A 12,639-nucleotide genomic window follows, 5' to 3' on the forward strand; every position below is an offset into this window, starting at 1 on the left:
ATCAGCAGCTCCACGGCGGTGCCTGACACTGCCACACGTCCCAGCAGGACAGGATGTGCAAGGCCACCAACCAAGAGGGAAGAAGAAGCAGCAGCTCCATCTGGGTGATGGTGAATTCCCTTCTCTGTCCCACAACAGCCCCCAGCAAAATGTCCTCCTCTCAAGCCAAAGAAACCTGCCAAAACTACCCCCGCCCTCCCCTATTCCTGCCCCCTTCCCCCCTGGGCCCTGCTGAACTCTGCGTTTCTCAAGCACCCACCAAGTCCCAGCAGTCAGGTTTTCCCCACAAATAATGGGTAAAAATTCCACAGGTGAGCCAGAACTAAAGGAAGGACATGTAACCCCCAATATGTGGTTTGGCATCTTCTGGCTGGTCTTGGGGTTCAGGACAGAGCTGGATGTCCCCCTCCTGTCTTAAATACAGCCTCTGTCCCAGCACTTTGAAAATGTGAGTGATCATCACACTGCTCCAGCAAATGCCTGGGACTTCCCTGGCAACTGCAGATGGCTTTTGCCATGGTCTTCTTTTCACAGAATTATGGAATCATTAAGCTTGGGAAAGACGTCTACGATCATCAGGTCCAACCATTAACCCAGCACTGCCAAGCCCACCACTAACCCATGTCCCTAAGCACCACATCCACATGTTAATTCCCATTAATTGTCCAAGATGCACTGCAGGAGGTTGGAAAAACTGGGCACAGACAGCAAAAGTGCACTGTTCTTTTACCCAGTTACTTCTGTTGTGGGTATATTACAGCTTGGATACACATTGGACCTGTTTCCTTTAATCCCATTAATTCGTGGTCTCAGCTGCTCTGTGTGGGACTCTCAACTGCTCCATTAGAGTTAAATGGGATGAATTAGCCAGCTTTTAATACAGGTCCTCACCTGCTTTGTCCTGCCTGGCAGCCAGTGGGGCTCTTTTCCTCCTGCCAGCCAGTGTTTCCAGCCCATCTTAGCCCCTTGGAGAACTGGCTTCAGCAGGCTGAGGGATCCATGGCTCCAGGTGGGATTCCAGAGGGTGGCATCTCCCCATTTTGTCTCAAGCAACATTTTCAGGAGTGATCCCTCCCTCCCATGAGGTTCCCCATGTTGTAAATAGCCTGGGGTAGAATTAAAATGTTGGGTTTTCCTTTCCAAGTCAAAAAGTGACTGGGAATAGCCTCTTTATCCCTGGTGGTTGCATGGGCATGGAAGTGCTTGGGTTTCTCTGGGGATTGCTCCCAATCCCGACGGTTCTTGGCAGTTTGAGTGAGGATGAGTTCAGAGACCTGTTTGGAGGAGGAGAGCCACAGGAACACCATGGCACCTGGCTGTGGATGCTGAGGACTGGGCTGGATGTGAGCACCAGCTGCTCCACACCACCAGGACTTTGGACAGCACCTCTTTGAGTTTCCTCCCCTCTCTCCATGCTCCAGACCTTCTCCCCAGGTCAAGTGTGTCACATGGGTGACAGATTCTGGAGGATTTTTGAACTTAGCTGTGCAGAAATGGACTGCTCTGTGTTTGAGAGAAGGGAAAGTAAGCACCTTTGGTGGGACCTTAATTGCTAAGATCAGTGGGAGAGGTGAAGAAATTTTGCTGGAAAGCACAAGATGGGTATTTCCTGCTGGATGCTGAAAGCCACAGCAGCTCTCCTTAGCTTTCCCTGCAGATGCTGCTGGTGGAAACTGGGAGAGAGCTGGAGACCAGATGTGCATGCTCTCAAGAAGTTCTGTGCCCTTTTGGAGCTTTGTTTTGGAAGAACTCGTTTCTTTTTGAAAACCCCTGCCAGCCTGCTTCATTTCAATACTTTAGAGAGGAGCCAGGCCTTCAAAAGTAATGAAATTTTAAATGAGAATTGATGTTTCATTTTGAAACTATTATGCTCCATGAAGTGTGAATTGAAGCCATGTGGTCCAGATGGGATGCTTTTCCATGGGAATCACATGCCAGTCACGTGAAGAGGCTTTTGCTTGGTGTTTCCCTGTTGAATCTCATCCTTCCCAACCTTCCCCAGAGGTCTCACATCCCCTGAGCAGGCTGGTCTGAGAGCACAAGATGGGAAAGAGCAGAAGCTGTGGCTGATGGGGAAGGTAGAGATGCTGCCTGAGGATGTCCAAGGAGTGCTGAAGGTTTAGGGTTGGAAGACTTATCCCAGCTCTGTGGAGATGGAGACTGACCCTGCTCCAGAGCACCCTCTCCACTGCTATTTGTGTCACTTTATGCAAGACCTGCAGCTAATAACCCTACCCTACTGTATCCATGCCCTGGCTGCTGACCTCTCTGGGTGGGTGCTTGTTGGCATTCAGGCTCCAGATGTAAATAGATCCCAGGGACGTTTTGACTCTAAATTTGTTTTGAATTCAAACATGCCAATCCATCAGGGAAAATGCCTTTGCATGTTGGTGGTTTGCTGCAGAGCAGATCAGCACTTGCACATGAAACTTCTTCAGAGTCCAAATTGTTTTGGCTTTGAACTTGGTGTTACCAGGGAAGAAACCAAACAAACCTTTAAATCATTTCAGTAGTGAAGTGAGAGCTTATGCCATGGAGCAAATTAAATGTATGGTCAGATGTAGGATGGTTTGAGGTTCTTCCTCATTCCCAGTGTTCAGAGGATCTTTCCCCTTTGGATCCAGCACCGTCTGACAGGCAGGGCTGAGATGGGGCAGGCAGGGCTCTCTGGGATGTGAATTACACAGCACATGTGAGCTCTGTTGGACCTCTGGGAGCTGCAGGAGCTGGAGATGGTGGCAGAGGTGGGGTGGCTCCCACATGGCAGCTGCTTTGAGCTTTTCTGTGATTTTGTTTTGTTTTTGTTGAGCTGGCACAAAAACATACCTTGAAAAATCATCCTTTTGCTGGCAGCTGAGCTTGGATTGAGTTTTTTCAGTGATAATCAGCAGATAAAGGACCATGCTGGGGATATCCCTGGGAGCTTCTGTCCTCATTCCTGGTCCCTGAACAACCGGTTCTGTGCGAGTCCCACGGAGCTCGAGGTCCCATGAGTGGGTCAGCAGGAGGTTTCGTGCTGGCTGCACCCTGGGATGTTGCCTTCAAGGCATGCAGTGCTGAGGCATGAGGCAGCTCCTGAATCAGCCTGGGCAGCTCACGGCAGCAGGTCCTGGGAGTCAAGAGGAGTCACTCAGGTGTCACTGGGAGTGCCACAGCCACCAGCTCCCCGTCTGCTTCCAAGCAGCCAAAGGTGGAAGGGAGAAAACAAGTATGGGTGCTTTGATGGCATCTCAGGTGCTTTGGGAAGCTTTGTCTGTGTCTTTCTCCAGCCCTGAAGGGCAGCAGCACAGACAGAGGAGCCCAGTGGGTTGGCTGGAAGCCAACTCCAGCTCTGCCAGGCTCTAACCAGAAGCCTCCTGGCTGTGTTGGGTGGTCAGGGTGCAACACTGATAACTCAGTTCTTTTCCTCTGGACCAAGATTAATGAGAGAGAGACTGTTTTCATGTTTGGGCTCAGTTGTTTATTCTTCTTTATCTATATTACATCTTTACAGACAGTGAGGAGCTATGTACACTAGGCAAACAAGCTACAAAAAGGAGGGATGAGGTATCTCTCCAAGGTCTCTTAAGTGTCAATTCACCCAATAATGAAATGCCAAGTAACTTATTTTTATTTATAACCCAATAGCCAAACACCTTTGTCCTGCAAAGTGGATTCTTCCATCCAGTCACCTAATATTACCCAAGAACCCAAGAAGAAGGAGAAAGAGCCACTCCCCTAAATCCTCCATCTTGTACTTCATTTACTAAAATAGCTAAAACTCCAAACTCTTTCTCACCCAGTGACTTAATATAATTCTATCTAACTTACACATTCATATTCTCAGTTTCTCCACTTAGTTTTCTTAGTTTCTCTTAGTTTAGAAGCTTTCTCCATGGTCTTAGGTTAAACTCAGTGTTCTTTCGAGTGTCTGAGCCTGTCAGCACAGATAAAGGGGTATTTTTTGTGCCTCTGACTCCAGCAGGTGGTGTTCCCCAGCCTTGGCAGACCAGGAGCACTCAACTCCACTCTGTCCTTTGCTTCTCTGCCTCCCACTCTGGCAAGAGCGAGGCTTCCCAGAAAGGGGATCAAGAAGCAAAAAGAATCTCTTGGAGGAAGCCTTGGGCAAATGGGCTCTGTGCCAGTTCCTACTGTCTTCCACACTGATTTCTTGCCTTCTCACTTGCAGCTACATCTCCAAAGGTCAGCAACTGCATGGATCAGCCCAGAGCCCCAGGAGGGGACAGAAGGACAGAGCCACAGGGTGACAGGGAGCTGTTTCCTGAGGGGGAGCTGCTGCTCCAGGTATGGTGATGTAGCTTGGTCATTTGGGGTCTCCCCAAGCAGCTCTGCAGCTTGTGGTCCCTTCTGTGGAGCAAGAGGAGACCCTGCCTTGCCCAGAGCTGCTTCACTGTGATTCCTGCAGGCACTGAGTTCCTGGGGACAGACACCACTGACACTGCTGACCTGTGACACTCACTGTGTGACCTGGCTGGGACCAGTCCAGATCCCATTCACACCATTCCCTCTCATCCCAGTGCAATTTGCTGCCCCTTACATCTCACAGACACAAGCTGCATCCCAACCAGGAGGTTCAGGGATGTCATATGGTGGCATAAGGATTGATCCCTGAGTAGTTCCCAAGGTGCTGGCTTGGTTCATTATCTTTAGCAAAGGCTAAGAGGGGAATGTTGAGTGCTGTGGCACAAAACATCCCCCAGGAACTCCTTGCCCTGCCTGGGGCATTCCTTGAGCTCTGTAGGGATGAGTTCACAGCCTGTCTGGGATGGGATTGGAAAAGCCCAGGTTCAGTTTGTAGGTTGTGGGGGAGAAAAGGAGTTGGATGTTGGAAAAAGGGTAGTGGACAAAACCAGTGGGAAATGAGAGCTTTGCTTTGTAGAAAGGCCAGGTGTGTGGCATGAAACAGGTGACAGTGAAGCTGGGAGCACAAGGAGCTGCTCAGTCAGCCTCCCATAGTGCTGCTGGTTTGGGCTGCCATCTGTAACTGTGAGCCAGAAGGGCCTGGCCTGGAAAGGTCACATGGAAAGGCTGACTTCTGGGCATGTCTGCTGAGGAACATGCTGTTCACTGGGACTGCAGGGCGAGCCTGTGCCAGACCTTCAACCATTCCGTGCACTTGGCATCTCCTGTGCCTGGGTTCTCACAGAATCCCAGAATGGTTTGGGTAGGAAGGGACCTTAAAGCTCATCTTGTGATGAGCTGCCAAAGGCAGGGACACCTTCCACTGTCCCAAGCTGCTCCAAGCCCTGTCCAGCCTGGCCTTGGACACTTCCAGGGATCCAGGGGCAGCCACAGCTTCTCTGGGCACCCTGTGCCAGGGCCTGCCCACCCTCCCAGGGAAGGATTTCTTCCCAATACCCCATCTCTCACTGCCATCTGGCAGTGGGAAGCCCCCCTGTCCTGTCCCCCCATGCCCTCTCCAGCTCTCTTGTAGAGAAAAGAAGGAGACACTCCCCTAAATCCTCCATCTTGTACTTAATTTACTAATATAGCTAAAACTCCAAACTCTAACTTTCTCACCCAGTGACTTAATATAATTCCCTCTATCATACACATTCATATTCTCAGTTTCTCCACTTAGTTTTAGAAGCTTTCTCCATGGTCTTAGGTTATTGGGTTATTAGGTTATTGGGGCTTCAGTTCTCTTCTCCCACCTCTCCAAAGACCAGCAGATGGATGCTTGGCTCTCCTTGAACCTGACTTTGGTCACTTCAGCCCTGCTCCTGCAGAGCCCTCCAGGCGTCAGGCAGTGTGAGCAGATCCCCAGCAGGAGCCTCCATGTGAGATTTTGGCAAGGCAATAACTCCTGGGAGCTCAGTGTGACTTTTGGCAGTGAATACTGGACCACACAGGGACCCCCATGGCACCAGCTGTGTGTGAGTGTGACGGTCATGGAGGAGCAGCTGGATACCAGGAGGGAGCTCCAGGCTGCCCCAGCATGGAGCTGCTCCTTAGCCGCTCCCCAGGGCTCTGGACTCGAACCATATGATGGCAATTTGTTGAGCCACCTGAGCATTGGCAGACTGGGGTGATTGAAGGCATCTGGAGAGCTTATGAGGTGTTACTGTGACAGAAATCCCTCCACTGAGCTTTCTGGTTGCTTTTTTCCCCTCCCCACAAAGATCATTTTAAGCACAGACTGATTTGCAGAAAGCTCTGATTCAGTGTCCCTCAGGGGGCTGCAGCACACCAAGTGAAGGGACTGGTCCCCCAGCAAGCTGGATCTGTGTGCTGGGTTTCCATTTAGGGTGTTCTTTCCCTAATTTCTCTCCTATTCCCTAATAAGCATATCACTGTCAAGAGCAGGGGGCATGAGTTACTATCTAATGCAGTGCTTCGCTTTTGGGGGAAATCAGCCTGAAATTGTCACCAGAATCATAGAATATCCAGAGCTGGAAGGGACCCACAAGGATCATCGTGTCCAAAGCAGAGCCCCAGGAGAGTGTAGCTATTCCCAGCTGGAGAGAAGGAAACCATCTCCAGGTCCTCCATGAAACCTCTCTTCAGCTGGTCCCTCCTGATGCAGGTGCTGCCCTGCAGTGAGAGGGGGCTCCATGGGGGTTTGGAGAAAGAAGTTGGTCCATCTTGGTTGGATCGTTTTTCGTGCTGGGTACAAAAAACTCCACAGAACTGAGTCTTGCATGGTTACCAGGTGCTGTCCTTCTTTGTGGGGCTCCTTGGAGGAAGAAGGTCCCTTCTTGTCCCTGGATGCTAAAGAAACACCTGGGGGATTTCAGCATTCAGCAGCTGGACTGAAGCTGGGGAGAGTAACTTTGGACAGAACTTTTGCTTTCAGGCACTCAATGGATTTGTCATCGCTGTGACTGGAGACGGTTACATTTTCTACATCTCCCCTACTGTGCAGGACTACCTGGGCTTCCACCAGGTGAGTACTGTGTTTTCCTGGCTGGAAACAGATACATGCAGTCCTGGTGTGGGAAGGAGGTGTGGATGGGGAGCGAAGTTTCCCAAAGGGCAGCAGCTCCTGTGGCAGGGGAAGGAACTGGAGTTGGCCTGTTTTTTACTCTCAATCCCTGCTCTTCTAATGCCCAGGAAGGGAAACCTTCTGTGTCCTCCTCCTGACACCTCTGCCAAGCTGTCCAGGAGCAGGCACTATTCTCTTGTGTCATTCCAGTCAGATCTCATCTACCAGAGTGTGTATGAGCTAATCCATGCGGACGACAGGGCCACCTTCCGTCACCAGCTGCACAGGACCCCACTGCACGCTGCTGACAGTGAGTGCCAGGGTGGTCCCTGCAGGGTTGCACTTGAGCAGCTCTGAGCCATGAGCTCAGGGTGTGCAGTACAGCTTGGAAAGCTTCTTTTTCTCTTTGCTTTTCCAGCCTTTCCCTCTGAGCAGCCGCTGCTGGCTGGATGCAGTATCACAGCCCGCCCCCAGCACCTCCATGCTCAGAAGCAATCCTTTGTGGAGAGAAACTTCACCTGCCGCTTCCGCTGCCTGCTGGATAACTCCTCGGGATTCCTGGTAATGCTGGGACACCCCTCTGCTCCCCCTGTGCCCACAAGGTGTTCCCCCAGAGCCACTTGTGTCCCACAGGGATGAGAGCACAGCCGGTTCCCACCACCTTGTTTGCTTCACACCCACGTTTTCTAATCCCTGTAAGGCCTTGAATTTGCATGGGCGCCTGAAGTTCCTTCTTGGGCAGCAAAAGTCAGCAGCAGACAAGTCCCCAGTTGCTCTCTTTGCCATCGCCACACTCCTCCAGCCTCTCTCCATCCTGGAACTCCGGACCAAGACGCTGATCTTTCAGACAAAGCACAAGCTGGACTTCACTCCCATGGCCTGTGATTCCCGGTAAGGCATCTCTCACTTTCCCCATGACAAAATCCCTGGTTCTGGACAGAAAACTGGACCTGGTGGGGACAAGGAACACCTGACCCAGCTCCCATGGCCTGATGCTTTTGTCCCTCTGCTGCAGGCCCCCAGTAACACGGGGAGCAGGTTAACAGGGCACTGGCATGTTTTGTGAAACATGTCTGCCATGGTTTGTGAAACAGGGGATGCAGCTCAGCCCAGGGCAGGGCACTGCAGCACCCAAAGTGGGAGTCCGGCCTGTGGGGTGCAGCTATGGGGAGTGCATCCCTAGTGTCACTGCATTCCTGTGCTGTTTCCAGGGGCAAGGTTGTCCTGGGATACACGGAGGTGGAGCTGTGCAGGAGGGGTTCCGGGTACCAGTTTGTGCATGCGGCTGACATGATGCACTGCGCAGAGCACCACGTGAGAAGTAAGTGCTGGGGAGCTGTTGGGGAGGTATTTGTGAGCTCCCTCAAGGCTCTGGCCTTGCTGTACTATTGCTCCTTGGTGCTGTCTGTCCCGGGGCTGGAGTAGCTGTGATAAAGGCTCTTTCTCCTGGATGAGCTCAGGGAGCTGGCGGAGAGACAGCATCCTGTGTCTCCTGCCCCCATAGCACGGGCACAAGGTGATGCTCAACCCCATGGCATCTTGCACATGTCATTTGTCTGGCTCTGCGGGGGAGCTCTGTGGGTGGCACTTCTCTTGTGTCCCTGCCTCAGTGATGAAGACGGGGGAGAGCGGGCTGACGGTGTTCCGGCTGCTGACCAAGAGGGGCAGCTGGCTGTGGGTGCAGGCCAACGCACGGCTGGTGTACAAAGGGGACAGGCCTGACTGCATCATCGCCCGCCAGCGAGCCCTGTCGTGAGTATTGCTGGCTCCCTTTAGCTGCTCTGGGCGTGGGGGGCTGCCCGAGGCACGCAGAGGCCGTGAGGGTGGAGGAAATGATCGGTGGGGTTGGAGCTTTGCAGCGTTTGTCCTCCTGCAGCGTGATTGAAGCGGCTCTGAGGAGGTGGTTGTGGACATGCTGCCTGGGAGCAGCAGCCCTTTCCTGAGCCATGTAGATCTCCCTGTGGGCTCCCCAGAGCCTTCCTGTAGCTGGCCCAATCCAGTCCCCTTTTCCTCTAGAAAAGCCAGGGGCAGGGCTGTGAGTTCCCCCCTTGCTGTCAGAAGGGTGGTTTTGCCTGGCCTGGAGGAACTGCTCATGCTGCTTCCATCCCCTTTTCTCTCTGCACCAAAGGAATGAAGAAGGGGAGGAACATCTCCGGAAGAGAAACGTGCAGCTGCCTTTCAGCTTTGCCACGGGGGAAGCAGTCTTGTATGGGAATGACCTTCCTGGGTTCTTGGACTCGTTCCAAACCAAGGCAGAGTTGCAGGTGCAAGCAAGCTCCAACTCAGAGCAGCACGTGGTAGACCCCAGCTCTCTCCTTGGGGCCATGTTGAAGCAGGATGCATCCATATACAATTCCAATGCTGATAACGTGCCTCAGTTCTCCCTGCCAGGCTTCATCCCTGAGCCCGATGGGCTGAGCCAGAATGAGGACATCAGCAGTGCCAAGGAGGACAGCAACTCCCTCCTGGTGGTCATCGAAACCCTCTTTGAGAAGAGTGAGGTGGATGGAAACATCTGCCAGAGCCTCGGCGTGGACAGCACAGAGCTGCAGCAGTGGGAGGAGGCTCTGCTCAGCCTGGAGGCAGAGGAGGAGCTGCCAGCTCAGGGGCTCCAGAGGCCGGGCACCAAGGTGACATCCTGTGTGGAGCAGATGCTCCTCAGGGAGGCTGCTGGGAAGAACCTGGACTTCCCACCCTGCCATGAGGAAAACAGTGCTGTGACTCACTTCCAGCGCTGCTGGGCAGCTGGTTCGGTGTTGCCAGCCCCAGCACAGCCCCGGGCAGCGGGCACACGGGGAGGCCATGGGGCTGTGGGCTCTGTAGCTTCCGTTACCTCTGAGGGCAGCTCTGCCCAGCCAGAGCAGCAGGGCCCATTTAATCCAGCCAGGCCGGTGGCAGGGACGGTGCTGGGCATCCCTGTCTCTGGCAGCAAATCCTCTGCAGCACTTCAGCTGGCAAGCCAAGCATTTCAGGCAGAAGCTACCCCCTCTGCTGCTGTGGGTGGCACTGTTCCTACTGCTCAGAGCCAGCCTGGGTGCCAGCTGGTGGGCTCAAGCTGCCCACCCCCATTGCACTCAAACAAGTTGGTGACTCTGTGGCACAATGTCCCCCTCCAGACAAACCCAGCCAGTTGCCCATGGGAGGCTTGGCTGGCCAGAGCTCCGAAACAGCTGGAAGCTGCAGGAGCACATGTGGAATCCCAAACTCTGCCAGCTGGCAGCCCTGAGAGCCCCCCGGGGGCTGGGCTGTGGTTGCCACCCCTGTCCCAGTCTGTTCCTTGCTCTGCCCAGGGCTCAAAAGAGTCCCTGTTCCGCAGGGATGGGAAGCTCTGTGATGTGGAGGCTGCTCTCCCTGCACCCTTAGGAGTCAGGCAGTTGCCAGGGCATGGCAGCTTCCCCAAACAGCCCCTGGCAGCCCATGTAGAGCACAGCTTTTCCTGGAAAGGGGAGCAGGCAGTGCTCCAAGAGGACAAGTGGTTCTCGCAGCTGTGGCTCCCACAGGCTGGGGCAGCTTCTCAAAGGAGCCACGGGGAAGGGCCAGTGCACCCCAGCAGGCTCCTGCTGGACCCCAGCACAGATCCCAGTGCCCACCAGATGGACTGCGTTGTGCTGCCTGAATGCCAGTATGGAAACAGCCTTTTTAGGCATGAGAGCAGCTTCCTGAGGGATGCTGCTAAAGTGTCCTTTCCCCAGCAGCTGGGTGCTTTGCCTCGTCCCACTGAGAACCACCCTGGAGCACCCTGCTCCTCACCGGGCTCAGTTTCGAGGTGCTCAGCAGCTTTCCCTGCGAAGGTTGCAGGAGCACCCCTGTGTGCTGGGCAGGGCCCTGGCTGCCCCTCAGTTCCCTTCTCAGCTGGGCAGCCCCCCATGCCTGTGAGATCCAGCTCAAGGTGAAGTGTGAGAGCTGCAGGACCTGAAGGGCACCTGGCTCCTACGGAGGGTCTGCCAGGGGTGCAGCCACACCATCTTTTGTGGGCAGCCTGGTTTGGAGCTCACTGTGAACCAGGAGCCCTGTCTTGGAAAGCCACCAACAGCTGTGAGCTCTTCTCATACCTGCCAGTGGTGCTCCCTGGTTTCCCAGGATTTTGTCTTCCAATGCTGTCAAGCAGTCTAGGATGAAACGGTTTGGACTTTTTGTTCCATGTGAAGTCTTTCAGGGAGATGCAGCTGTGCCACTGGGGAGACTTACAGGTTCTTGGGGTCCAGGGAAGGACATTGCTTGCTGGCATATCCACGTACTTGGGGTAGCCTCTTCCAGATGGAACTGGTCCCTCACAGGCAGGTAGCACCGAAAGCTGTTTCTCAACAGAACAGTGTGGTTTCCTCATCTCCTGTGTTGGACCACCCTTGTCATGTTGCTGTTTGGCCCCCTGCATCATCTCTGCCTGCCTGAGCCTCCTTTCCTCCCTTTCCTCATGTATTCTCTATCTCCTCCAGAGACCGCCCAAATCCTTTCAGAAAGGTGTTACCAACCACTTCAAAGAGCTCAGCAGCATTGAAGGGTCTTGGTGGGAGTGGAGGCACCTCGGGGGTTTGGTCTCTCCAGCAGCTTTCCAGGGGAATTTGGGAGAGATGGGTACCAGGCCTTTGTGAACTTTCTGGGATGCAGGGTGGGGAAGGTCCAGCCAAGCTCCCCTTGGGTTTGTCACTGGCCTTCCTCTCCTCTGCTCCACAGTGCCATGGGACAGAGGAACAGTGAGGGTTCCCCCGTGGTTCTGCCAAAGCAGTGAGAAGGAAAGGCAGGGAGGGATGCAATAACCACTCCTCTCCATGTCAGACCCACTTGGTGCCCCTCAAACCTGCAGCCCAGCACAACCACTTGGTTGAATTCTCTTCCTTTTCTACATATGTAACCTCAGATGTGAATGAATTGTTTTTTTCCCCACCACCGAGCAAAGTCTTGCAGATCCATCAGGGAAACCCACAAAAAAAGCAATGACTGGGGAGGGAGAGAATGATTTGAGACCACAGTGGATTGCAGCATTGGGCCAGAGAGATCAGAGTGCTTAGGGACATTCACACCTTCCCCTCATGCACCCATCACCCCGAGTATCACATCTGCCTGTACACCAGTGTTAAGCATTTAGCAAGCAAATTAAATCAGCAATTTAATTAGCACAGGACCAGCAGCAAGCCCCCATGTCCTGGTGTGGAGTGGCCTCATCTCCATGGGTCTCTTCCTTCACGCCCAGCTTTGCCTCAGCTGATGGAGCCTGGGAAAGGGCAAGCTCCTGTCTGCAGCCTGGCAGCACAGCAATGCTGAAATGTGCTGGACCACTGAGGTGGCTTCGAGGAGCACCTAGGATGGGGCAAGGAGTTGACTGGCTGTGATCTGGATCCAAAAAGCAGCAAAATGGACTCTGCTCACCAGCCCCTGTTGTTCTGGCACCTGTGGGAAAGTGCTGGGGCATGCCAGGGCCTCCCACTCCTGCAAGAGATGGGCCTTGGGGTGGGGGCACTGCTGCTTGGGGCCCTGCCAGACCCCCCCTGTGCTCTGTCACTGGTGTCTGATCTCTCTGTACCTCGTGGCTGTGCAGATAAAGTCTGTTCTGGTGGCAGCGTCTCATTTTCCGCTCCGTGATTTCTTTGTGCTGCTGGTGGCAGCCAGAAGGTGCTGAGGAGAAAAGAGCTGTCCCGGAGCCTCACCCCTGTGTTTGGCTATGTATTAAAAAAAGGTGATTTGCTTTGTGTGGTGCCGATGTTTGTTTTGACCCA

The 12,639-nt window shown here is 53.6% G+C and overlaps 1 protein-coding gene across 1 annotated transcript in view; it reads left to right on the forward strand.

Moving 5' to 3' along the window:
• LOC107207636 (aryl hydrocarbon receptor-like) overlaps positions 1-12,612 on the forward strand; it is a 20,715-nt gene extending 8,103 nt beyond the window's left edge. The window contains exons 3-10 of the mRNA XM_015635121.3: positions 4,169-4,284; positions 6,797-6,886; positions 7,136-7,235; positions 7,344-7,486; positions 7,626-7,816; positions 8,137-8,246; positions 8,536-8,677; positions 9,054-12,612. Coding sequence (XP_015490607.2) covers positions 4,169-4,284; positions 6,797-6,886; positions 7,136-7,235; positions 7,344-7,486; positions 7,626-7,816; positions 8,137-8,246; positions 8,536-8,677; positions 9,054-10,818 — 2,657 coding nt within the window. The 3' untranslated portion in view covers positions 10,819-12,612. The remainder of the gene's footprint in view (positions 1-4,168; positions 4,285-6,796; positions 6,887-7,135; positions 7,236-7,343; positions 7,487-7,625; positions 7,817-8,136; positions 8,247-8,535; positions 8,678-9,053) is intronic.
• Positions 12,613-12,639: the final 27 nt, after the last annotated feature.

Source organism: Parus major, chromosome 7 (assembly GCF_001522545.3).
Source record: "Parus major isolate Abel chromosome 7, Parus_major1.1, whole genome shotgun sequence".
NCBI lineage: Eukaryota > Metazoa > Chordata > Aves > Passeriformes > Paridae > Parus > Parus major.